Source organism: Ambystoma mexicanum, chromosome 5p (genome assembly GCF_040938575.1).
Source record: "Ambystoma mexicanum isolate Mex_15411 chromosome 5p, UKY_AmexF1_1, whole genome shotgun sequence".
Classification (NCBI taxonomy): Eukaryota; Metazoa; Chordata; class Amphibia; order Caudata; family Ambystomatidae; genus Ambystoma; species Ambystoma mexicanum.
In genome coordinates, this window is record NC_090930.1 from 786344850 (window position 1) to 786372752 (window position 27903).

General features: G+C 48.6%; 1 protein-coding gene across 2 annotated transcripts in view; it reads left to right on the top strand.

Annotated features, from left to right (window-relative positions):
• The window catches only part of MLH1 (mutL homolog 1), a 949066-nt gene that overhangs the window by 802147 nt on the left and 119016 nt on the right, over nucleotides 1-27903 (top strand). For both annotated transcript variants that reach the window (XM_069613203.1, XM_069613202.1), the window contains exon 15: nucleotides 25851-25914. In XM_069613203.1, coding sequence (XP_069469304.1) covers nucleotides 25851-25914 — 64 coding nt within the window. The remainder of the gene's footprint in view (nucleotides 1-25850; nucleotides 25915-27903) is intronic.

A 27903-nucleotide genomic window follows, 5' to 3' on the forward strand; every position in this document is an offset into this window, starting at 1 on the left:
TATGAACAAATGTATGTTGTGATTTATTTGGGGGGTAGATGTAGCGTTCTAGTATTCCGGCCCGCTAGGGCCCCTCTTGATGTTTGTTTGTTTGGCAGGAAACGCCCATGACGTTTTTCCTGCAAGTTCGGTTACTGAAAGGCAGAGAATGAAGGTTGCCTTACCCTCACGCTGTGCCATGGCATTCTTTTATGCAGTATCCCGGGCAACCTTAAATCCATGAGCTGGTCGCTGGGAACACTATAGTACTAAGAGGCAGACAGACAGTAGGAGATGGAATCATTAGGACTACACCTACAGATGCTTTATGTTTTAACTAAGGCCTACGGCATAGACCTGCCACTTCCTTAACTGGTCAGCTAAGGCCAGCCTGAAACCGGTCACTACTTGGGTAGCTAGCGTGGTCCCTTCAAAATGGCGACGACTTTTATCCTATTCCTGTGATTGATTGTGTCACATTGTGGGCATCCTCATCATTATGTGGGAGACGGGACTAGGGCGGGGGGCATGTTGTGAGAAGTGATGTGGGATTCAACTGTAAAATAAAGTTTGGAGTAGAAGCCAGTCGCACTATGTGGGCCTCCATCATTTGTAATGTGCTGCACATTCCAGTAGCTGAGCCCTATGTGCCTGCAGTCTGGCCGCACAGGTTCCAGCACGCCCGCCCACCATGAGCTCCCGCTCTGACGCTTGCCGCAGGAGTGGCCTGCGTCTTGGTTATTGCTCAGCCCAGAGGGGCGGCAGGTTAGCCACGTCATTGATAGCCTTCATCTCCCGGGCATCAGTGGTGATCCATTGTGCCCGCGTGAAGTGCGATGCATCTATAATAAAATCCCAGGCAGCGGTGGTGAGATTTCTGGATACAAAGTGCCTGCAGGAACTGCGCAGCACAGAATATCAAGCTCTGTGCAGCGGCAGTGCTGTTGAGTGCCCTCCTCTGCGATGCCAGGTACGACGTGTGCAGCAGCATCTGGGTGCAATCACTCGGTGGGCGTCTCCCCCGGGGCCACATAAGTTATATCCAAGCTGCCAGCAGGCAAAAGGAGACTCTGGTGCTGCTGCTTGTGAAGACAGCACCAGTTATGCATGAAACCGGCCAGTTGAGGTGAGGAGGGGAGCTCTGCACTGCATGAAAGGATCAGATGCCCCACTCACATAAAGGGTTCCCTGGGACAGTCCTTTATGTACCGCATACAGTCTGAAGCCGAATAAGCCACCCTTAAGGAGAACCACTGGGATCATTTAGAGGTAAAGAAGTGCAAGGAAACACAGGGGGAACAAAGACACATAGTGAGAGGATCAAACCACGGGCACCTTGTCTGACACTGAAATACCAGCCAAAGTGCTTGCCCGCCGATCGGAAGTGTTCCAAGTTACTCAAGGGGATGTCCCTCGCTGGCAACTGCCCACGGCATTTGACCACACTGATACCAGTAACCTAGGCTGCGGTAGGTCCGCTGGGCAAAGGATTTCAAAGTGCTGACTCAGCCATCTTACAGCAAGTTGTCAACATGGGCAGGGTGAAGGTGTCCTCATCACTGAGGGACTAGGAGTCATTAAAGAAGTTAACACTGATGTCTCAAGATAACACCAAGAGTACCAACAAAACCTGTTTCCGGTGCGAATATGCGTTTCCACACAAGGGCGCATGCCCTGCCCTGGGCTAAACATGTGCAGCCTGCGGAGATGACCACTTTAGGGCAGTATGCAGGAACGCCCCCATGCCAGCACCCCAAGGAGCCTCCCCTAGGAGCAGCCTGCGATACCCCAAACAACATCCTGAGGACTGGAAATCTAGCCATCGAATGGGAACGTCACCAGGCTCCCAGAATCACAGACATGATCCACCTCCGAAACAGGGCGACCATGGTCTCCAAGCTGGACATCAACAAAGGTTACCACCAGTTTGAACTGGCCCCAGAGTCGCGCTACATCACCATATTTGGCACTAAAAGAGGCTCAACGTTCAACAAATGTATCCAACCTATGATCATTCTTGGGTCTCGCAAGTTACTGCTCCCATTATTTAGAGTACTATGCTGCGGTGAGCGCCCCACCCCGTGAGCTGACTAGGGATAACCAAGAGATGACCAAAAGTTCATCTGGTCCCCAGAGTGCAATGTCAGCTTTGAGACATTGCATCTGCTGCTTTAATGGCATACTTCAGCTCATCTTATGAAACAGAGGTGATTGACGACACATGCCCGGTGGGCCTTGGCGCAGTGTTGGCCCAATATGACCCTAAGTACCCGAACATCAAAAGGGTCATGTCCTACGCCAGCCGCAGCCTGACGACCATGGAACAGAACTGCTCACATATTGTGAGCACTTTCATCTTATCCTGTTCGGTAAGACCTTCACTGTTGCCACGGACCACCAGGCCCTTCTCACCATCTAAGGGAACCCGAAGGCACGGATGCCTCCACGTATTGCGAGGTGGGGCCTGCGCCTCCAGGACTACAAGTTTACCATATGCCACAGACCGGGAAAGGACAAAAACCCAGCTGACTATCTCGTCAGCCTGCCGAATCCCAACAACCAGGACATTCACCAGATTAAGCCGTTCCCCGTGGTGTGGAAGACGAACCAGCAAGAATCACCGGCTGACGCAGTTCTTGCCATCGCGGCACAGTGCATCGACCAAGTTAAAAGGAAGTATGCAAGGGACCTGGCCAAACATCTTGACGCCACATCTCAAGAGGATGTCAAAAACAAGGAGCTGGTGCTGGAGGAACTCCCTGTTAATGAACATCGAGTCGTTATGAAAGGGTGCAAGATTGTCCTACCCAAGTCACTATGCCAGCAGGTTGTGTATCTGGCGCATGAGGGTCATCACGGGCTGGTGTCCACAAAGAATCTGCTCCTGCAGAAGATAAGGGTCCCAGACCTGGACAAGCAGGTTGAAGAAACCCTGAAGATCTTTGCCATTTGCTGCGTGGTTGCACCACCTCCACTGCCGAACCCTCTGCAAATGTCCCTGCTGCCGGAAGGAGTATGGGAGGAGCTTGCCATAGACTTCTTCGACACGCTCCGAGATGGCACGTATGCTCTGGTGGTGATGCCCGGAAGTGCAGATTACATCATCCATGGTGGCGGCCGTCATATCGGCTCTGAACCGTATCTTGACCGCTTACGGTATTCCAAATGTAATCAAGTCGGATTATGTCCTGCCATTTACCAGCCTAGACTTTGCCAATTTCGCCCAGTACATGGGGTTCAAACACCGAAAAATCACACCCCTCTAGTCACAGGCTAATGGCATGGTTGAGCGTTTCATGGGCAATATCAAGAGTACTGTAATTTGAGGGTAGTGGTCTCTGGGGACGAGCTCAGGTAGTGGCAGTAAAGTTAAACAAGTACGTGCTCTCTGATGGCTTCAGAGGTCAACGCTGCAACGAAAAACGCGCCCCATTGCCAGGCCGCCCCTCGCGTGAATTTGCCGAACTCCAGACAGTGTGTTATATGTGCTCAAGCTGCAGGTGTCCAGATCCAGATATCGAACAACCTGGGGTATTGCGGACATTAGGTATAATCAAAGTACCAGGCAGGTCTGTATGTACACACACTGTGGGTGTCAGATCCGGTTATCAAGCCACCGCGAATGTTGAGGGTTTTCCGGGGTACTTCGTATCATGTAGAGCTGACTGGGGGTAGTCAGCGATGCGTTTTCAAAGGGCAGTTGGATGCAGACATGCACGGGCTCTGCAGGCTTATCACACCACGCATGGATGATGGTGCACTGCTAGCCGTGTGGGGTCCAGCCCCCTGCCCAGCTTACTGTCTGTGCCGTCGGTTGTTGTCTATCAGCCCTCAGTCAGTTCGCGTAGCTCAGGTCGCTGACACGCCTGGAAATGGCAGTCGGCCGCTGCTCTTTCCCTCTCCGTCCCGTTCTTCTGTGCTGCACAACTCGGCCTACACGGCACAGTTTTACAAGATTTTTGAACTGCAGGTTCCTTGATCCGTCTGCTGCACAATGGGATCATCGGGAGGTAATTGTGTGGTGTAAAATAGGATTTATGGCGGAGCTTTCAGCTCAAGCCGCCATCCTCTTAGCTGCTTGGCAGCACCCCCCTTTGTATTTGTATTTATTTATTTGTAAAGCGCAGCCTAGCCGTGAGGCAACTGGGCTCTAATCTTACAAGTTACATAAGTATACGGTGGACGTAAGAAATTACAGGTTTCATATGCATATATAGACACAGAACATCTTGTGTGGACATGGAATTGCAAACCCCAGGGGTCCCTGAGGAGCATTGAATCAGAGTTTTACAAGGCAAGTATACATGAATCAATATACATGAATGGGCAATCCGTAAATTGTGATAATCATAGCAAATAATCGGATAAATTGACAGTGATCATGAGGTGCAACTCTAAGAGATGGAGGCAAATATATTCAATGCTGGTAGGATGAGAAGAAGGCAAGGTAGGTTAATTTAGCTGATCAGTCTGGTTGTTGTCTTGTACATGGAACCAGTTTTTTACTTTTGAACGAAATTGTGCGAATGAGGGTTCTTCTCTAATGTGGATTGTACTTACGTTTTGACACCTTAGAAAAAATAAAACACAGGACAGATTTGCAAAACCATGATTAGTACAAGAACAGCATTTCCCCTCAATGGACCAAAGCAGCCCAGTGGAAAGCCTCTCCCTCAATATTCAGCAACACGGTGTGCACAGGCCAGCCCCCTATTAACCTCTCACTGGGAGCTCAAACTCTTAATCCACCAAGAAAAGGGAAGACGGATGTCTCCTGTATGAATATGAATTTCATCAGCCTTAAACACCTTTAACTGCAGGAAACGCATCAAACCGGGGAGAGATGTAGACCACTTGCCCGTCAAACAAACTTCCAAAACACATGGCATGGTTAAAATATGATCAACGGCCTTTTGAAATCCCTCCCCAGTTCTGAGCTAGAAAGCCTCACTTATAATCTGGCCACTGCAGGGAACGACCTGATTTCTGCAGCCAATAAGGAAGTACCAATTTGATCCAAATGATATAAAAGAGGCTCTGTTCCCTTAGGCATGATGGGGGTAAACTAGAGTCCATATCCGGCCTTGCAGAGCTGTGCCAATGAAGCTCCAGGAGAGCTGAGAGTAGCTAAAGGGACCATGGGCCTGGTGAGACCTTAGAGATCCTTGCACTATGGCCCTCAAAATGAGCCGAGCAAGAGAAAGGTTGGCGTTGGAGGATGGATAAAGAAGAGAAACAGGAAGGAGCAGATGAGCAGAATTATGAGGAAGAGGTTTACATTGGAAGAGACAGAAGGAAAAGGAATTTGAAACTGGAGGACGTTGGAGTGGAGAAGTTGATAGAGGCAGGTGGAGTAAATTGGAGGGAGGGAGAGGTTGGATAGAGGAAGAGGCTCAGATAGGAAGAGGAACTGGGCAGAGGTCCATAGCAGACAACTAGCATTTACCAAGCCAAGACCAAGGCTAGAGGGGGTGCAGACCAGCCTGAACTCTGGTGAAGCCAGGGTACAGGTGCTAGAGATGTAGAGAGACTTTTTGACCTGAGCCCAGGGATTGGTCGGACAAAAGCCACCTAAAAACCTAGAGAGACTGAATGAGGGAGACAGGACACTGACTAGCCAGGAACCATAGTCCAGACTGTGTTTGGGAGTACACCAAGGAAACAAAATAGCACTTGTTTATTGAGAACCTGAGCCATGAGGATTCCCTGGGACTCTGAGCCAGGAGTGCTCAACAAGAAGCCAGACCCTGTGTTGGGTCCTTGCTTGACCTGAGCTGGTGACTAGCCCCGAGAACAGCTAACCGCCCTTTGGTCCACGTGTGGAGGTGTGGGTGGTTGGTTTGGCGAAAAGAGGGTGCAACTACTACAGCCTAAAAATATACCCATGTCAGATTCTTGCTCTGAAGAAGATGTACATGGGGAGAAAGCAACAGAAACAATATATAAGAGAACCAGAACCTGTTTGCCCAGGAGAGAGAGAGAGAAAGGGAGAAGAGAGGGGAGGTGAGAGAGGGAAGAGAAGAAAATAATGTGTACATGTGCACCCAATGCATGCATACTCTAGCTATAACCTCACGGTCCCCTCATACATGCGTAAATGCTGCAATAGCCCAGGACAAACCTCCTAATACCCTTCACTGCTCCACAAGGCAAGTGGGACATTTGTAATAGCTGCTCCCCCAAGCACAGCTCAGTCCAACGTGGGCCTGGAAATGGGAAGGCCAACTCATCACTGCCAATAGTTGAAGTGCCTGAGAATAGTTCCATACAGGTGTTTGGTGTCTGCTTTCAGTGTAGGCAGCAGCTCAATTCTGTAAGTGTTTAGCATAGTCCTTCAGTGGCGGGCACCAAGGTCCAGAGTGTTGTACAACCAATACCAGATTGTTTGTAGCACCCCTAGCTGCTATCCCATGGAAACGGTTCTCCCATAGTTCAGCCTGACTTTAGCCAGGAGCGATGCCTATACAGGAGACCTTGATAAAGGGTTACATAATGCCCCATACATAATGCCCCCATCCATCTCCCCTACATATGGGTGACTGTCCTGGAGAGTGCGAGTGTAATGGACAGTGAAAAAGGTCCAATTAAACTCTGTGTGGACCAACGAATGTATTTATCTTCACTGTTTCTCTTAATTGGTTTCGGGATATACTGAATCCTACTGTTTACTGCAATTCTCATGGGTTTACCACCCAGTTGCATGGGTACAGTCACTGTGTTAAAGGGTACCTTGCCATTCCAAATGGTACACTGTACCAATGGGTTAAAGGGTCTGTTATTTCTTTGGTACATTACTCTTTACCTTCTTGAATCTATATGTGATTTTACAAGTGTTTTTGAGATGACCAATTCACGTTATTCAAAGAATAGGCCTACCCCCCTTATATCTTTCCTGAGTGTGTCTGTTCTTCTTGCAGCTCTTCCTTTGTGTGTGGGTTATTATAGGAGTTCATTGCTTGGGTGGTAGGAAGTGACGTGTCATCTTTGTTAGCTTAATTTTGATGTGGTCCATATGTGTCATGTGCCTTTTTATTACATGTGCTATTTTGCCTGTGTTTAACTTGGTCAGACATGCATTTCATACTGGATGAAGGCTTGTAGTACCCTGTCGGGTGATAGGTTGGTGCACGTTTTATGTTTGTGGGTCTCCTCTATCTTACTTGTCTTGCCCCACAGTTTTACTTGCTTTAAGGAATGTAGTCCCCTTACCAATGTGGTGGCTAGTCTGTGTTCCACTTAATCATGCATGCAGTGCCCTTACACTTCACTTTGTTTGGGTGATTGGTTGAATTAGTGGTGTTTCTGCTTTTCACCTGTCAGCCTCTTGATTTTCCTCTACCTTCAATATGTTTTGAGGACAGTGAATAAATGTGTATTGAGCTTGTTGTTTGAGTGGGGGCTAGGTTCTTCCCTTTCTGAGTAAAGTTGTTACAATGATTGAGTGATGTAAGCGTGCAATGCATGTGTCCAGAATGTTCTGCCAGCACCAGTTGGATTCAGATACCTAAGGCCTTATCCATATACTTCCCTGATGCTACAAGTACTGTTTGTTTACTCAGTCATGCATTAATGTCTCCTACATCTTCGAGAAGTGAGTCTGAACCAGTAAAAGTCTGTTTCTCATGGTAATTAGTGCAAGTCCTTAGTCCTCCTCAGTCTTATTCTCCAACCCCCACCCTCTGTCTAGATTACGGAGAGAAGTGAAAAGTCGACAGAGGCACAAGGAGTTGTCGTCCAGTTAGTGTTCTGGTACCAGTATATCACATATGGCTAAAGGATAGCGGGCTACAGTCAACCAATGAAAGAATAATTATATTGATTTTCTTAGGCTTTTGATTAATTAGCTATTGTTATTGTATTATTAGCAAGAATAGGAAAAGGGATATGAGACTGAAATAGAGGAGAGTGAAAATGGACACGGACTGTAAACATGAAGTCTGCACTTTATTAATTAAACAGATAAAATGTAATATAAAAACGGGCTCAAACAATACAGATTAGGTATTTGCATAGAAGCTAGCTAGCGTATGATTAACTTATTGGCAAAAAAAACACCAGGGCTACTTGGGTGCCTTCTAAATAACAAAGAGGTGACTTGGTATAAAATGCAAACTAAATCCTTTTCGGAATCTGCAGGCTCACTTTCATAAACTGTGTTACCTTCCCAATAAGACGTCTTGCTTTGAGCCACCACTCATAACCCATTGATGTTCGCCATTTTGACATTGAAGATCTACAACATCCCCTGACTCAGTTGAATAATTCCAGGGCTTGCATCCCGCATGACCTCCCTAACATTGATTCTACCATGACACCACACCTTTATCGTTGAGTTAAGACTTACAGGCCGATTCATGGAATTAATGTGCGCTGAAAATTTCCGTGCAAGCATGCGAAAGCGTGCGAATCACAGTGCAAGTGCGACAATAGCAGCGAAACCCGCGCACAGCAATTCATGGAAGTCCTTGCGCGTGTAAATCCATGGATGTGCTCTAAAATCCTGCGTGGCACATGCTGGCGCACACGTCTTCAAACAGCGTGCGCTACGCGCACAGCGAAAGCGCACATAGTGCAGCGCACACAACAAAAGTAGGCGTAACACGGGGCGTAACACGCGGAATGGGGAACAACGCATGAAAATGTGGGCATCACGGGGTAAGTACAGGAGGCAAATGCGCAGAACGCCCACACGCGCTCCTACAACACGTATTCATGGAATCGAACGGGGCTAACGCGTGCGCCAAAAAAGACGCACTAATCCGGAAACACGTACGCCCGCAGGAGGCAGGCGTACGTAGACCCGTGCAGCATAAAAGTGCGCGCAAACAACAAACAAGCTCAGACGCTAAGATGAATATACCGTTCCTCACAGCAGTGGTCATGGGATACCGCAGGAGGAGGAGGAGGATAGTCAGGGCCAGAATTTTTACACCCAGAACCAGCCTTTTTGGGATGCCTGATGACCAGGTGTATGGGAGGTACAGGTTTCTACCTCATATAATACTCGACCTGGTGAGTGGGTGGGAGATGACCTCACATCACCCACCCTGTGCTCCCAAGCACTGAGCCCCTTGGAAAAGGTGCTCAATGTACTGCACTTCTTGGCCACTGGTTCATTTCAGCGGACAAGTGCCATATTGGGGGGGGTGTCGCAGGCCATGCAGTCACGCTGCCTGCACCAGGTGTTGGCCATCATGACTGCACGCCCATCTGTCCGCAGGCACATATACCTGCCCAGAACACCTGCAGAAAGACAGGCTGTCGTCCAGGATTTTTACGGGGTGGCACACTTCCCAAAAGTGCTAGGTGCCATTGACTGCACCCATGTGGCTCTACGTCCAGGGCAACTGAGCACATCTACAGAAACCGCAAGCACTGGCATTCCATCAACGTGCAGGTAGTATGTGATGCCAAGGGAATCATCAGCTCAGTATATGCCAACTATCCAGGGTCCACCCATGACAGTTTCATTTACAGAATGTCAACCCTAAACCGGGACCTAGAAGCTGGGTGGCATGGCGATACATGGCTGCTTGGTGAGTATAAATGCCCCTGCACATGCATGCATGTCAGATACAGAGTAATGTCACAACCCCACTAATGATACCCATCATCACCTCCCCAGGACAGTGCCTACCCTCTGAGCACCCACATGATGACGCCAATTCGGAACCCCACCACACCACCCGAGGTAAAATATAACACAGCCCATATTGCAACCCAGGGCATAGTGGAGCGCACATTCGGAGTGCTCAAGTCACGCTTTCGCTCCCTTGACCGCTCTGGTGGGCAGCTGCTATACGCACCCCCAGTAGTGTGCAGGATCATAGTGGCAGCATGTGTCCTGCACAACGTTGCAACACGCCGGGGCCTGCCTGTGGACATGGTGGTGCCCCCACATCCCCAACCACAAGCACGGCTGCTGCGCATGGGAGGGGAAAGGGCACGTGGTGAGGCAGCCCGTATGCAGCTGGTGGCTAATTACTTCACCTAAAATCACAACCCTTTGGAGTGCACACAGCCCTGGCACATACCAGCTGACAATCAATGATGATGACATAAGGGACAGTCAACTGTCACAACCATACCAGCTTGAGATTGGTCACCTGGAAGTGTTACATTGTGTGCATTCCTACATACCGAAAGACAACCAATGCTGTGTCACAAAAAGACACACATTTATGCTGCATGAATGACCACCCCCTTGCAAAATACAACATGAAAATAGCGCCATGTCACCCAACCCCTCCCCATCTCCGCCACCCAACACACCATGGCATGTCCTGCAATTTGAAAGCAAACAAAGGAATGCACAACACATGACACAAGTGTCACAAAGTGCACTGTCCCAAATGGAAATAGGCCACAGACAATATCCTCCCAGTAATCAATAACAAACAGCACACATGACCAAATACTTACCAGCAACACAATACAGCAACACAGCATGAAACATCGCCAAAATATGACAGTACAAACTCAAAGTAATGTAAGTCATACAACCTCAATAAGCCAGCACATCGACCCCTTCCAACTCCAGAGTGTTGCTGTCAGGCAAATGTGTCAGTGTACTGCATACAACAAGAACTGCATCTGCAAAGGAGACGGCCTTGTGAAGACATGAAGAAGGTACCTGCGGATAAGGAGGAACACATGGATGCACAAGCACATATCAATACACCATGCATACAAAAACAAACCCCACTAGGGATGTCCACACAGTTATGACTACAGACTGCCCACAAAGCTCATGGGAGCCCAATGTCACTGTGTAAGTAACTGTCACTTGGTCACACCCTTTGCAAGCCCATGGAAACGGGAAGCAGGAGGGGTGTGTGTGTCAGGAACCCAAGCATCTAACCCAAACACAGGACAAGCACATGCAGCCGGAATACACAGTGGATGCCCACGGGAGCCACACAAGGCAACACACTGTAATAAAAAAAATTAAAAAAATCAAAAATGCCCATGTGGATGCCAGGGGGTGGAGGCCACACAGGAGGTCCGAGAACAGGGTGCACACCAACACCCACCTGTGTGGATGTTGCGAGAAAAAAAAACACCTCCATGGCCTCATGGCCTGCACGGCTACGCTACTGTGGGAGAAGTGCTGCTGTCGCTCTCATCACCCTCTGCTGCTGCATCAGGAGGTGGTGGTGCTATGGGAGGCAGCCCACGCAAAGCCCTGGTATGGTCCTCCATGGCAGCAAGCATGCGGGTGTGGGAAGGTCTCGTTCTGGAGGATGATAGTACGGAGATCCCCATGCAGCACCTGATGGGTTGACTGCATTTCTGCACGCATGGCCTCCCGTGATGCCCGGACCTCCTCCCGAGTTGCCTGCAGCTCAGCTGAGAGTGAACGTGTGAGCCGCTTCAGTTGCTGGTCTGTCCTCAAATTTGTGGAAGCCTCAAGTTCAACAAGAGTCTCCTTGAGGTTATGGAGTTCTACCCTCAGGACTTCCCTGTGGCCCTGTGACTCTATAGAAATGGCTTCCCGCAGAGTCTCCAGTGCCGCCCGTCGGTCCCTGTTGGCCGCCAACATGTCTTCCCTGTGTGATCGGCAAATGGAGTCTGTTGCCTGCTGTTGTTGCTCCATCTGCCTTTCAGCGGGATAATGGAAGTGGCCACCCTCACCATTGCCTGAGCCATCATTTCAACTGATGCTGCCTGTTGGGTTGCCATACCGTACATGGAGTTTTCCCATACAGTATTGCCTGGTGGCGTATGGCCAACGTGTCGGCGGGCACCACACCTGTTCGGGGCAAGGCGATCTGCACCTTGCTGTGCTGGCATTGGCTGAGGCTGCAGGATTGTATTCCCCCTCTGATCTGCTGGCCCAGGAACAGGATCAGATGTTGTGGAGTGTGACCCTGCATCCGTAACCGCCAAAGGCGGACTTACCAACACTGACATCCCCATAGAGGGGTCTACCCCTGGTGCAGGTGGGTTGGACAGAACAGAATCCCTGCCAGAAACACTCACCTACGACGGCACATAAGTCTCATCATCCGATTCAGCACCTGAATAGAGGTCTGGGGAGGTGCACCCAGAGACACCCCTGGACAGTATGGTCTGCAGTAAGATTGGGTTTTCACCCACCAACTCACCATGTCCCCCACTGGTGCCCGGTCGTGCCTGAGATTCCTCCTGGGTCTGCATCATCTCCTCAACCTCAACAGCATCAAGTGCGTCATCACCTGCAAAAACATGGAACACAAAAAATGGAAACAGGCATTAGCACCATAGCACACACATAGGCCTGACAAGCCAGAGATCCAGTACATGATTTACACATGTCCCACATGACTATAACACTGGCATGCATGCACTGTCACTGAGTTGGAAGGGGAGGCAAAAAGCAGATACTGATGACACCAGGATGGAAAAGCAACACACTTGCTGCATGCTGGGTAGCACTGGCATCACACATTAGCCTGTGAGTGGCATGTCCAATACACATACATGACACATGCCAGCACACAGATGGCATGTAGCATAGCCATGGTACATTTGACAAGTACAGCCATATGTCAGTGAATGAGTACTGTCAGCCATCCATGTGAGATGGACATGATGGGATGAACAATGCTACATAATTGACAAAATACGCATGTGCCACTCACTGCAACACATCCAGTGTACAAGAATACAGTGATTGCAGGCAGATGTACACATCAATGGTTGGTCACTTACACATCACAGGAAACAACTATCAAGTACCACATACAAACAGGCACCAAAAATCAATGTGAGCAGGCCAGTACTCAATCAGCCTGAATGGTCTAATCATTCACATAACAAGGTAACAAATGTTGGCCAATGTGGGGTGTGATCAATGACAGAAGCATGTCACATATGTGACAATAGGGCTGAAAAATGTGTTGCAAAAGTGGGAGAATTGAAAAAATCAGCCTGAATGAACACTGAAAAATTCTGAACAATGCTTTTGCAAGATGACAGTTCAAGGGCAACTGCAGTAATGTGGCGCTAAATGGCTACTGTGGGCAGAAGGGATACTGTCATACCCAAATCCAAGGCCAGTATATGTTTTGGAGGAAGCACATGGGTGACCCATACCACTCAGGTGCACACACCCTCACCTGGCACTCAATCAGAACCCGTCACCCACACAACATACACATGGATTACACACACACGCATCGGCACTCACCGGACAATGTGTCGTAATCTGGTAGGTCTCCCACGCCTTGGATCTGTTCCTCTGTGACGAAGGTTTCAGCAACAGACTCCTGTTCAGTGAGTTGGTTGTCCTCTTGTGGAGACCCACCGCCAGTCACCAGAGTAGAAGCATGATTTGAGGCCAGCTTGTTCTTTGCTCTGCGTTTCAGGTCATTCCAGCACTTGTAGCAATCCTCAGCTGAGCGCCTCACAAATCCAAGGGCACTAATGTCCGCGATGGTCTGCCAGTGTGCCTTGACCAGGTGTGGTCTTGCACCCTGCAGTCACCACCATTTCACGGCTATGTGCCGACACATAGGCCACTAGTGCATCAAGTTCGGCGTCATTAAAGCTAGGCTTCCTTGACGTGCCGGAGTGTGTAGCCGTGTCTGGGGTCTCGGCCTGTAGTGCCACAGCACCCTTCTTCCTCTTTGTCAAAGGTGGTGCAGATCCTGAGTGGCTTACGCTGCTCTGGTCAGTAGGGGCAGAAGCGCCGGTGGACTGGGTACTAGGAGTGTGCAAATGCACAATGACCATAGGTCTTGGTGCAGGCAATGGCTGCAGGGTGATGTTGGCAGGGGCAACGTCGGTTTGATGGACCGGGACCGACACTGTCCCGGCTGGGAGACTCAGAGCTGGGGTGGATTGAGCTGCAGCTGCCCCTGCAGCCTCCCCACCCTGCCTACTTGGGGCAGCAGATGACATAGCTGCCCCAGATCCTCGTGGCCTGGTGACACCAACTTGCACCGCCACACGTGGCGTAGACTTGCTGACCTGGAAGTCAGCCTGGGAGTCATCCTGTGCCGGTTCAGGTACCGAAATTGGCTGGTCCAACAAGGGCTGATTTGGGATGGTGTCGGCTAAGTTTCCCACAACCATGGGGGGGGAGGGGGCATGGGCGTCCCTGATTGCTCCTCCACACATGGGGGTCTAGTGGCACCCTGCAAATCCTGGCCACGTCCCCTACCACGCCCACCACGCCCACCTTTTGGATGTCGGCCACCTTTGCCTCCCTTACCGCTTGGTCGCCTCCCAACCATGGCACTGATGTTGTTGCGGGTATGGGAGTAGCAGTAAACGATTGTCCTGGGCAATTGGGGGTGAAAGGGGTAGGGTACTTGATGGAATTCGTACCCTAGTGCTCTAGCAAGGCTGTCTGTGACCCCTGGGGGAAGATGACGGGTCACGCAACGCACAGGCACCCCAAAAACAGAAAATAACGTGCACGCAACCCCTCGTAGACCACGTGCGTGGAAAAATGAACCTGCACTACGCTGTGGCACCCAGGAACACAAAAAAAAGCGTACGCATGTTACACGCAGCCTACAATGACCTCTGAAGGGGTACACGACACACAGAAGAAGAAAAGAAGCGCGTGTGGCAACACCCCCACCATAAGAATTGTACACTGTCTGAGGAGACAGGACAAAAGAAGAAGTGAATGCTGTTTGAGTAAACAGGCCCAACAAAAAAAAAGGGAGCTGTCAGAGGTAACGGGGAGTACGAACTTGAAACGCTGTGAAGTAATCGCATGTGAACCGACAAGAAGTACAGAATTCACCCACTCGCTCTCCACAAAAAGCACGTACAAGGAAATGGGGTCCTACACGTACCTTTTAAAGCGGCCCACACGTACAACGTCACTTACGCGTGTACGCGCTAAGGCCCTTTCCTCCAATTACACGAACTGACACTCGGACGTGCAGTTTTTGGACGTGTACGATGAACATGCACCCGTGTTGAGGGAAATGCCCACGCGTGTCACGTCACAGACGCGTAGGCCCTATCCTCGGATTACACGCATTCAAACGCAGACGTGCAGTTTTTTCACGCGCCATGAGCCATTATGCCCACGTCACGAGGGAAACGCCTGTGCGCGTAACGTCACAGACGCGCTTACGCACTAAGGGCCTTTCCTCGAATTACACGCAGATGTGCAAGATTTTCACGGGCCAAATCACTCCTTATCAAGCTGGCCACGCAACAACACACGGAAGACCACGCTCCTGCCAAGAAGGCCGAATTACTGCCCCCCAGAGACCTGAGCACGCTCCCACCTGCCATCTGCTGCTGCCTGCTGCCCACGTGCCCTGCTATTTGGTGCCTGCATGTCAGCCAGGGTTCCAGTTGCTGTGTCCACCCCTGCTGGAACAGAAGACTCCCGACTGGGATACCATCGCTCCACAGCCCAGCCCCAGGACCCAGTTGCCCACCCATGCCTGCCTCGGAGGTCGCCATGTCGAGGCAAACACCATCTGAGACCTCTGGCGACCCCCAACCAGAGATGCAGAGGGCCACCAGCTTCAGTGTGAAGGAAGTTGGTGTCCTGGTGGAGCATGTCCTGGGGCATTTTGATGCCCTCTTCGGAACATCATGCGCCAACAAGGAAGGACGGGAGAGGATCTGGGACGACGTAGTGGTTGCCATCAACGCGGAGGGTGTGGCAACCCGCGACATGAAGCACGTCAAAAAGCCTTGGGAGGACTTCAGTTCCAGGACCCTCTACAAGGCCCAGCGCCTCGCGGAGGGGGGCCGGGTCCGCATGAGTGACATCCAGATGAGGGTCCTGGAACCCGTATGCCCAGCGCTCCAAACCCAGATCCTTCAGAGGAAGACCCGTCTGCAGTTCAGCGGTAAGTGGACAAGCATTGGTGTATGAGACAGGGCATGTTGCAGTGTACTGGTGGTCTGATATTTGCCTGTATGTGTGACATAGGCCATGTATGGATGTGTGTGTGTGCAGGGACATCATGGTCATGCATGTGAGACCAGTAATGTGTGAACCACATGGTTGGTGCATGTGTTACAATGCAACATGGGGAGCTGTATACCTAATGCACACATGAAAGCATGCCATTGTCTGTTATTTGACATGGAGGGGGTGTGAGGGATGGGTGCTGCTGTCATGTACATGTATGGTGCACATGTGTGTGTGTGTGTCTGAGAAGTGTGTTTGTGATTTTGAAACGCCATGGATGCATGACACATGTCCGTGATGATGTGTACATTCACTCATGCAGTGCGGTCACCGTAGTATGCACTGTGTCTATCCACTGTGTCTGTGGTGTACAAGCCATGATGCATGACCCTCTGGTGATGTATGTGCATGGGATCAGTGTGAGCCATGATGCATGTGAGTTTGAAGGCAACATTTTGGTTAATAGATGCCTTTGTACATGGATGCTGATGTTGATTGCAGGCGCCGTGCCTATTTCTGCATGTGTGTTGCGTGCATTCACCCATGTGTCATGGAGGGACAGGATGGAAGTGACGTTTGACACTGCCACGCATGTGTTATTGCTTCCTGTCTAGGGGAATATTGTACTGTACCCTGATGCTTGTGTTCTATGTCTCCCTCTACGCAGCTTCAAGTGAAGAAGAGGGCGGAGACGGCGCTGTGGAGCCAAGCGGCGGGGATGCCTCCACCGGGCAGCGACGCAAGGCCCAGCCACCCTCCCAGGACTTGCCATCATCCGGGAGCGAGGGGGCTGGTGCCACGTCTGCCACTACGGCTGTGGCGGAAGGGCCGGTTGAGCCCCCACAGGGGCTTGCAATGGCGGTAGACAGTGTGGAGACATCCAGGTTGGTGGTCTCCACAGAGGAGGAGGAGCCCGCTTCTGGGCCACACATGGGGCCTGGTGGGGGTAGTACCACTGGTGCAAATGGTGCAGTCCAGGGCCAGGGTCAGGAGGCAGCACAGGTCACTGTGGAGGGGCCTGTGCATGTCGCTGTCCTTGACCCTGTGACTGCACCACCATGCACCAGCAGGGATGCCCTGTCCCAGGCCCGTCCGCAGGTAGGGGAGAGTGCCATGTCATCTGCCTCTCCACTACCTGCGGACGAGGGGTCCCATGAACGTATGGGCTCCGTCCTGATTGGTGTTGCGTTGTGCACTTGTGACATTCGTGATGACATGCGTTCTTCCTGGGCGGAGAAGGCACGCCATCACGAACAGCAGCGTCACGACATGGCACTGTTGCGAGGGGCCCTGGTTGGTGGGTTCCTACATGTTACGCACACTCTGGCGGACCTCTCCTCCTCTGTGGAGACTATGCGCCAGTCGTTCTCCCTTCCGTCTTCCGGCCCAGATTCCACCAGGGCTCCCTGTGGACCGGGCCTGACCAACACAGCCAGCTTGGTGGAGATCCCATCCCTGCCACAGTCGGGAGTCGGCGGTCCAGCAGGGGTGGACACCACAACTGGAGACCAGCTGATGGAGGATGTGCAGGTATCATCGGACAGGGCACATGGACAGCAGCAGCAGGAGCAGGCTCTAGGTGGGAGCAATGATGGCTCGAGCCATCGACATCAGGGGGGCAGGCATCGGCCAGAAGGCAGGAAGACCCTGGAATGGGTGTGTCTTCCGTGTGGCTGCGGTTGGGCCAGCGTATAGGTGCGGAGCGGTGGCGAGCAGAAGAGGCGCGGCTCACCATGGTCAGGGCAGAGTTCTCCATGCGTCTCCATGCGTCGGGCGTTGAGGCGGGCAGAGTGCCTCGAGGACAGAGGCCCGCCTCCAGCAAATATACATGGAGTTTGATGATTCCCTGGCCGAAAACATCACTGAGTGAGCCACAGGACTTGCCCGTCGCCATTGTAAATAGTTTATAGTATTAGGTTTCCTTTTTTTTTTATTTTGGGGCTTTTGGACTATGCCCCACAGTTTTGTATATAGTTTTTTTGTTAGGTAGGTTATTAAATAGGTTTCATTTGTTTCGTTGGGCTCATGGACCCTTTGACATTTTGATTTCATTTCACCATGGATCAATGGATTTACCTTTTGGCGTTTCATTTGGATTTGGTTTGGTGGACAGAGTGTTTTGGCCATTTTTCTTTTGGATTACTTGTTTTTTTTGAGGAATTTTATTTTCTTTATTTGGACATGCATTTCATTTCATGTTTGCCATTATATTATGTTTTAAGTGCTTTCAATTGGTTTTCATGTTAATACATTTTGATCTTTTACTTCAATGTGTGGGATTCACTCATTGGGTTCATGCATGTTGACATGTGGGTTTACTCAATCAATGGCAACCTGTGTGTTTGTGTGTGTGTTACGCTCACCTGGTTCCCACGGGGGCGTCGACCGGAACTGGGCCGCTGTTTCCACCAGCGTGACGTGTAGCGCCAAGATGACTGACTGGACTGGCCCGCTCAGCCTAGTTTGTCTGGCTCGCAAGAATATTCTTCTGCAAAGGAGAAGAGTAATTAACCACCTGTGGAATTGAGTGTCAACCCACTTTGCCCACTCCCGTTGTCTTCCCACAGATCACTCTTGATGTCCCCTCCTTAGTCTCACCTGATGGTTTGGAAGGATGAGCTCTCCATCCTGCGTCGACCGCAGGGGCGCGTTGATGACCAGTTACTTCACTGGCGTAGAGGAATTGGTGAGTTCCAGTATTGACTCTAAAGTCCAATTGTTCATAAGAGTTCAAATGTCTGATCTTCACTCTGTCCGATTCCTTGCAGGTTGCCGATTAATCCACTCGAAGATTTCCAAATGGCAATTGGTAAGATTCAGGTAAGTCTATTGTGGTTTTCCCCTTAGGGGCCGGGGTACGGCGATGAAGCTGAGTTGACTGTGCCGACCCGAGATGAGGTGAGACCCCCGTGGTAAATCAGGTAAGTTTTGTGGGGGGTAAATGGTATTGTCTTTGCTTTCTCCCCTTAGGGGCCAGGGTACGGCGATAAAGCAGAGTTGACTGCGCCGACCCGAGATGAGGTGAGTACCTCCCGTGGTAAATCAGGTAAGTCCTTGGGGGTAGCTTGTATAGCCTTAGAGAGTCCCCTTGCTCACCTTGCTGTCTTTGTCTCCTTAGGTGTCGGAGGGCGGCCGCGAGATGGAGAGAGCGTGATGGAATGCTGAAGTACCGCCAAGCAGGTGAGTTCAGCGCGGCGCCGTAGGAATGCGAAGCGATGCTTCAAAGACTTCTGTCTTTCAGTTCCGTGGCGAAATGGATCAGGATTCAGGTAAGGATTAAAGTTAAAACTCCTGTTCTAACCTTTATCCTTCTTTTCTTCTTGTTTCAGGAGTCCCAGGACTGAAGCGGGCGTGGCTGAAGACTGGAGCTGCTGAAAACACAGTGAGCGTTACGCGGCAGCAAGCAGAATAACGCAAAGCACGTGTGGCTGTCCGGGCGTGGTTTAAATAGCCTTGGGAGAAGATCCAGGTAAGTATTCTTCCACAGCCCCACCCAAGTAACAAAATAGTTCCTTCAGTAAAATAGTCCCTCCTAAGCCTCATTTGGCTTGAGTCTTCATGCAGCATGGTCTGCCTCAGGTGAGTATGCAGCATGGTCTGCTTCAGGTAAGTTATCAATAATGAGCCAGGCGCCCATGGCGCCAGGACTGACTTTATCTTTATGAGCCTGGCGCCAAAGGCGCCAGGACTGCACCCAAACAGCCCCTAACTGGGGCTTTTGGGCATGCTCCAAATGGCATGATGCCTGCTTCCGGGGCTGCTGGGCCTGGTCTGGTCTTCCGGGGGCTGGCATCATGACAGTGTGTGTGACGGACATGTGTTGATGTACATAGTTGACTTTTGGTTTGTGTCATGAGATGGGCATGTCACTGCTTTACATGACTGGGGCCCTGCAGGCAGGTGCCCCTCACTGCTGGGGCGTGGGGGGACATGAGTGGGACATGAGTGGGGCCTGCTGGCAGGTGACCCTCACTGCTGGGGGGTGGGGGTGCAGGGGGACATGAGTGGGGGCCTGCTGGCAGGTGACCCTCACTGCTGGGGGGCGGGGGTGCTGGGGGACATGAGTGGGGGCCTGCTGGCAAGTGACCCTCACTGCTGGGGGGTGGGGGTGCAGAGGGACATGAGTGGGGGCCTGCTGGCAGGTGACACTCACTGGTGGGGGTGCTGGGGGACATGAGTGGGGGCCTGCTGGCAGGTGACCCTCACTGCTGGGGGGTGGGGGTGCTGGGGGACATGAGTGGGGGCCTGCTGGCAGGTGACCCTCACTGATGGGGGGTGGGGGTGCAGAGGGACATGAGTGGGGGCCTGCTGGCATGTGACACTCACTGGTGGGGGTGCTGGGGGACAAGAGTGGGCGTCTGCTGGCAGGTGCCCCTCACTGGTGGGGGGTGGGGGTGCGGGGGACATGAGTGGGACATGAGTGGGTGCCTGCTGTCAGGTGACCATCACTGCTGGGGGGGTGGGGGTGCTGGGTGACATGAGTTGGTGATCACTAGTGCAAGATGACATGTGGCCTGGCTGGGGGCATGCCCATGGTGGATGGACTGCCTGCGGGACATGACCAGGGGTGCTGGGTTGTCCCCTGTGGTGTGGTTTGCCTGCAGGGTCCCTGGAGTGGGTAGAGGGCACACCTGTGAGAACCCACACTGCCAATTGACGTGTGAGACTCCCCGCGCACCCCCCTTGATACACGTGCCCCGCTCTGACAGCGAAAGCATGTGTGTAACTTCCCCCATACCACGTTATACACGTACCCCGCTCGCACAGGGCCAATCGCGTGTGAAACTTTCCGCGCACCCCATTAATCCACATACCCCGCTCGCACAGGCCCAGTCGTGTGTGAAACTTCCCGTGCACCCCAGTAATCCACGTACCCGCTCGCACAGGGCCTGCCCTGTGTGAAAATTCCCGCGCACCCCCCAAATCCACGTACCCCGCACGCACAGGGCCAATCGCGTGTGAAACTTCCCGCGCACCCCAGTAATCCACGTACCCCGCTCGCACAGGCCCAATCGCATGTGAGACTACCCGCGCAGCGGGGTACGTGTATTCAGAGGGGTGTGCGGGGAGTTTTACAGGCGTTTTCGTGGTTGTGAGCCTGTGCGCCATGTACGGGATTTGTGCGCTGTACATGGCGCACGGAGAGAGTTTGGGGGCGTAACTGGCGCTGCTGCAGGGTCGCTGCGCCACTCTGCGCCATGGCTGGTTTTGGATGTTAAAATCCATGAATACGCTGTGCGCGGAAATGGATTTTAGCGCACGCGGCTGGCGCAGAAAGTCGCACACGCACACTGTGCGCCAGACGCGTGCGCCACTTGTGCGCTGAATTCTATGAATTACCCCCTTAATGGAGATTGAAATTCTCCCTCGAATTGTAGACCAATTTGCTTGATTGACACCTCTAACAAAATTCTTGCTTCCTTTATTCTGAAGGATTTTACTGAGTCAGCTGAAAAGACCAGTCTAATCATTTACCTTATGGGATTTCTAAGAAAGATGGCAACTTCCCTAAATGGCTTCATATATGGGTTATGTCAAGAGAAAGCCTTAAGAAGTAAAGATACAGCCACTCTTGTCATGACAGCAGCATTTGATAAGGTAGACAGAAATAGTTTTTGGAGGAAATTGTTGGCATGAAATATCCCATTGGGATTATTAAATATGCATTTTTATATTCCATACAAATAAGTCTCCAAACTTGTTTAGGTACCCTGTCCAAAGATATCAAAGTAAATGTAGTCCTGCGACAGGGATGCATTCTTGCTCCCTGTCTTGTCAATTTGCATGTGGTTGATATGCAAGAAGCATTAACTAGGTCTGATCTCTTTCCTCCAAAAATAGGCAGCATTGCTGTTGGGTGGTTAATTCATGCGGATGATACAATCCTCTTGGATTCCACTCCAATATGCTTACAAAGAAGTTTCAATTATTTTGTAGATTTTGGAAAGATTAATAGACTCGAAATCAACCCCAGCAAATCTAAAATTATTACCTTTTAAGAGGGTGCATACTAAGAAGAAATGTGCATGGTTTAATAACAATAACATCGACGAGGTGGATAATTTAATTTACGGAGGGTTCACAATTGCGAACTTAAAACAACTAGAGGTGGTGAAAGACAGATTGACACCAAAATGAGTCCCTTCATTGTCCAAATGAAAATAATATGCAAAATCCCTGAGTACAGTGTACTTGTAACGATTATTTAATTCTATTCAAGAAGAGACCTTGTGTCATTTAATTTTAGATTGTCCTGTTCTTGTTCAAAGGCGTTGCCTACATTTTGAGAAATTCATATACTCAACGATTGGAATCTGCTTCGAAGCCTTGCGGTTTAGATTAATGAATGTGAGGCAACTCTCCTCGTCTTTATTGGTAATAGCATTTCTGACACAAATCTTTCATTGGGGGATTCTCCCTGACCTCCGACCAGTGAATTAGATGTTGATCATTAATGGGCATAGTATTATGCTAGAAAAGTTAAACCTATTTGATTGATTTTATATGTTGTCTCTTTTAGCCACACAGAGTGTAAGTTCCTTAGTGACTATTTTAATTTTGCAGATCTAGTTTTGTGATAACTGTTTTATTACTTAGTAATGTGGATGCTTTTGTCACCATTAATGATGTTATTGAAGTCTTATACTTGTGTTAGTATAAAGGTTTGCATTTTAGCCAAATATACTAATTAAAAATAGCTAAACTAGCTGCAGGAAGGTCATTGGTATGTTTCCACCGCTTTTTCATCTACCTCTCAGACAGACTACATCAAGAATAGGGACTGGAGCATTGAAGACCTCTTTCAGGAATGACCAGAGACTCTGGATTAATGGAAAAAAATCTATATGTTTCAATGTTTTATTTAAAGGATGAGAGATACATTTCAACTTTGTGGACCTAATTCATTGCCAGTAAAGTTTCTTCAGGATTGATTTTTGTTCTGATTTATGCATTCGTACTTTTGTCCCAAATCAATGGTTTACGCTGTTATTAATTCTCCAGAATAGCCTCTCCACCAATGATGCAGGGAAAGGGAGTGATAAAAAAAAAAGAAATTAAGATATCCCCCATTTGGTTAACTCTTTAAAATGTTGAAACTTTTTTGTCCATCCAGCCACTGGTGAACCCATTCTTAGTAAAGACCAGTGTTTGGGTAGAATTAACCAAGTCAAGTTCATGTCTTCTTGGCATGTTTTTAACATAAGTAATTGATTGCTTTAGTTATTGTGAGGAGCCAAGAATGACACTCAGACGCAAGGGTTAATGGTTTTAGTCAAAGACTTTTATTAAAATAAAAGGGGGTGGGGAAATTCCTCTCTATCCCTGCTATAAGAAGTGTTTCTCTACCTAAAACTAAAATTAAGGGCCTGTCAAAGTCAGAATATACAAAGCAAACCCGTCCTTTGTCCAAATTACTATTCTGGCCCTCACATTCTAACAAAATAGCCTCTAAGGTGAAAAGGGTAATGTCTTTGGCCTTGAGTGGTTTATGAATGTTCAAAAAGGAAAAACCTGTAAATACAATAGAAACTTTCCAGAAGGATAGAGTTCGTTGTTCCAGAGGGTGGTTCCCTTCCCCTGGATTTCTCTTCACTCTGTTATATATTCAAAGATATCAATCAGTTCCTTGAGTTTCTCTTGATCAACAACACAACTAGTCCACAAAACAACTTGGCTCTTTGTCTTTATCTTTGGTCTCTCGGTCTGTACCGAGAGGAGCAGCTCTCTCCCGCCAGCAGTCAACTGCTTATGCTGTTTACATTTCTTGGTCACAGGTATGCACTCGCAACAACTAGAGCGCAGCTTCTGCTCTTGGCCATCTTTGCTCTGCATTACTCGGCTCATCTTCCTCGTCCCAGTATTCTTGCAGTTATGGGAATGACAGTCCATTCTCGATGATTTGCATGTAAAGTCTGTGTAGTGTTCTTAGTGATCTTTAATGGCAAGTCAGCTCTGGATGAGTTGTAGGTAGTTTGAGAAGGTGTTTTCATGAGTCTTAAAAGGTAAGTCAGATTTTGACAGCTTACATATCCTGATCCTCCCTCATATAGCCACCCAGAGGGTCAGGATCAAGTAGCAGCTGCCATCCCGAGGCCACATGGGGAGAGGTCACCCCACGGGAAAGGAGTGATGAGGCCATCGGATTCATCACAGTATCTTTGTGATCATATTTCCACCATCTCATCTGCAGGGGCCCTTCTCTGCCAGTTCCTCTTTTTTGTCTTGGGGTGTATAGAGCTTCTTCAGGTTTGGCAATCTGAGGACATGGGAGACTTTAACCTCTCCCTTTTTGTGAACATGTTTTTCACCTTCACTGTAATGATGCCTTAGTGCCAACTGCAGGGACAATTGGGTTAAGAATCCTATTTTGATCTCTTGTAACCCCAAAACACTTTTCACAGTCTACTTTAACAGGTTGCTTTGGAGACAGTGTGGTACTGGTCTTGGTCTCTGTAATACCCAAAACCAAGGGGTCCTCATCTATTGTCACAAAATCTACGTTATTGAACAAGGGAGCCCTTCGGGCACTCTAACCCTGGAAGGATATGGAATTTTGTTTTGTGGTTGCCATTAGTTGCCTTTTTATTGTCCATGAATAAGGAATGCAGTCTTTCTGAAGGATTGTGTCTGGCTACGAGTGAACCCATCACTACAGTATGGCTGATGTCGATTTGCAACTCTTTTTCTAGGCTGTCATTATTATTAAAATGTGAAATTGAAATGTATGTCTCCAGGTATTTCTTGTCTTACTCAACTTCCCTGAGGTTGTGGGATTCTTATTGCCTGTGAGAGCCGCCTAAAGTGCAGCTCTGTCCCTGCACATTGAATCATCCCCTTCCAACACACAGCTTTGCTACTAGTGGAGCCGCTGCTTAACGAACAATTTCTACTGCACTGTAACTGCTGTCGCCGATATTTTTCAGTCTAATGCCTCCACAGCAGCAGAGATAAATGAGCTGGGGTTGCTCCCTCGTGCTCTTTGTTTCTTCTAAATGTCCTCTTTCAAAAGGGTTGAGGGCGCTTGCTTACTGCTGATACCAAATAAGAGCTCCAGAAAGAAAGCCATTCTGCAGAAGGGAGAACCTTTTCATTAGTGGAAAATGCGTTGAGACCATTGTACACATCTGTACTGCTTTCAAATACCTTTGAGAATGTTTGTGCAAACCTTGCAGCACCATGATCTTTTTTTCTCTGGCCAGACATAAGTCAGTTGTAACTCTGAACCTCTTAATACCAAATGCTCTAAAATGTGGAATAGTGGAACATAATTGAGGAAGAGACCAATTAAAATTCAGTTGTTATTGAAGGGAAGTGTAAACAAAAAGGAGTTTTTTTGAGTGGTGTTTATCGCAGCATTTTTTAATTCTATTATGTAAGTATTCTCGTTTTGCATGAAAGTACTCTTTATGTAAAACATGGCAGCACAAAATGAATTTCCACATCAACCATTTTACAGAAATCTTCAAATTATTCAAATGAATCTGTTCTTAGCCGCATCCAGACCCGCACACCATGTGTTTTTCTTACCTGTGACCTAGCTTAGCAGTTCTTTGCAAGACTAAGGTGAGTGAGAGAAGTGAGATGCAAGCCACAATGGTGCTTTTGTGGCTAGTTTGAGAAGGGAAGATCTTTGTTCAGGCCAGGGAGGCATGACCGACCCAGCCCTATGTTGAATTTTCCATTTCTTTCTTCGCCTGATTCACAGATTGTTATAACACATATGCGAACATGGTGAGGAGGAGCAGGAAAGGAGGACACATTTTTTTAAAGAAAGGTACTGCTGTGTAACCATGCAGATGCTGCTTTGGCAAATGTTCTTTCCGGTCCTGTTGGATTGTTTCATTTGCCAAAACATTGTTTCTGAATCCCAAGTTTTACTGTGTTTACTACCCTGGCATCTACTAGTGAAAAGAGAAGCTTTTGAAAATATGTTGGAATAAAAAAGACAATTACTTTTCAAGGGATTTTCTAAATGCAGTATTTCTTCTTTCAGTGAAGAACTTTTCTACCAGATATTTATTTACGACTTCGGGAACTTCGGAATTTTGAGATTGTCTGTGAGTATGAATTTCTCCCCTCCTCTATGCTTAGACATTACGCAAACTGGTTGAAAAGTTACGAGTGCCCTAGCCTTTTCCCCCTTATACTAAAATGTTAAATGCAGGGGTAACCATATTGGTTCTTTAGCTTGTTTGTTTTTATATAATTACCTGGCTAAACTAGCTTTTCAAACTGGCAGGCTGATGAAATTGGATCATTCACTGCAGACAAGCAGAAATATTTTGGGTCATTTGCAAGTTTCAACAAGGATCGTTTTGGCATTTCAAGAAAACTTCTGCGTTATGTCTGAATATCTCTCATATCGCTATTATGCCTCCCTCTGATTTAAATAAGGCAAATGCTCAGTAGCTAATGCAAACTGCAGCGATCATCACCTGCACCTTTTCCCCGGGTCCCCTTGCCAAATCTATATTTTTGAGACTATTCCATCCATGTATGCCATGGCATATATTGTTGGAAGTTGAACTAGTGACACATTATTTTACAGCTCCTTCCATCAGCAACCTCTTGAGGGAGGAAGCACATCTGATAGATTTAAAGGCTTGCTAAGCATCAAGTGCTGTCACCACAATCAATCGGCATGAGTGAATCTAGTGGATCACAGCAAATAAGATTGTAAGGTTAAATGTGGTAGGCATAGCATTGCTGAAACTATGTGGCACTGTTTTAATTATCACATTATTGTACATCCTTAGTATTGACGTAGGCCTCTAAAATGAAAGTGTTACATTTTGTTTTTCTTCTTGTCAGTGAGTGGTTGCTTACTGTCTATCTTGTGGTAATTCGATTTGAAGAGTAATTATTTTGCAGGGATGCACAATCAATAAACCATTTATTATTCTTGTATTGCACACACTCTCAAGGTGTGTAGGAGAGGAAGTCAAATGAGAAGCACAGATTCAGGAAGGATGGAATCAAAAGCGCAGATGGGTAGGGAGCTTAACTGAGTCTTAATGGCTCTCTTGAAAAAGAGGCGGGAGCAAATGTTACTGTTAGATTTTGGTTTCCCCAAAGCTTGGGCGGGCGGAACATGGAAGCATCTGTTCTCTTTCGGTATAGTTGGATACAGGACTCGATAGAAGGCAGGCAGAGTGGATAAGAGGGCTTGGCATGCATCTAGTCATTTTGTCTCAGATGTATGTTGGTGGAGAATCTATTGGGTATTTGAAAGTCCAAGCAAAGGAGTTTGACTTAAAATCTGACATGACCTGGGAGCAGAAAGATTAGATGGGACAGAGATCTTTTGTTTTAAACATTCTATCTAGTCTGACCACATTGTCCAGAGCGGTGTGGGTGAGAGTGCCATTGATGTTCCTCTGAAAGGGCTGATCAATGAGTTGTTGACTTTTTCTTAGCAGTCAGAGTTAATAGATACAATACCTTCCTGTGTAAATATGCTAAAATCTTATTCAAGTAAAGCAAGAGCGAAAGTAGATATTAAGACCCCAAAAGAGACGTTGCACATTTAAAAATAGTATATGACCGGAGTTCTTCTTTCATAACAAAGACGTTACATACATAGGAACATTCTGCTTTTTCTTCTTAGAATAACATGCATATTGTAAATCTATTCAGGGTTTGTCACTGTATGTTAATCTGTTAACTAAATATATTTTATTTAACTGTATACTGCAAACCTTATACAGACAAGCTCTTTAGAAATGAGAATGACCAGGAACAGATGCATCACAATAGAAGTTATCGTACCATAACTGACACTTCAAAATGTCATAGATTATCAAAACTGCACCTTTGTACAGTACCAAAATCCCGACCTCCATTACATTGATTAAGGTAAGCCAGGGTTGCATGGGTGTCCAATGCTTCCCTTAGTCAGGGTAGCGGGAGCAGGGGTTGCAGGGTTGTCCCCCACCTCCATTCGGTGGAGAGCAGGGGGCAAGATTTGTTTAGAAAAGAAAAATGAAAAAAAAGACACTGTGGCTCCAGCGCCGACGCACATAAGTGGGTGGGAATTGATGCCGCTG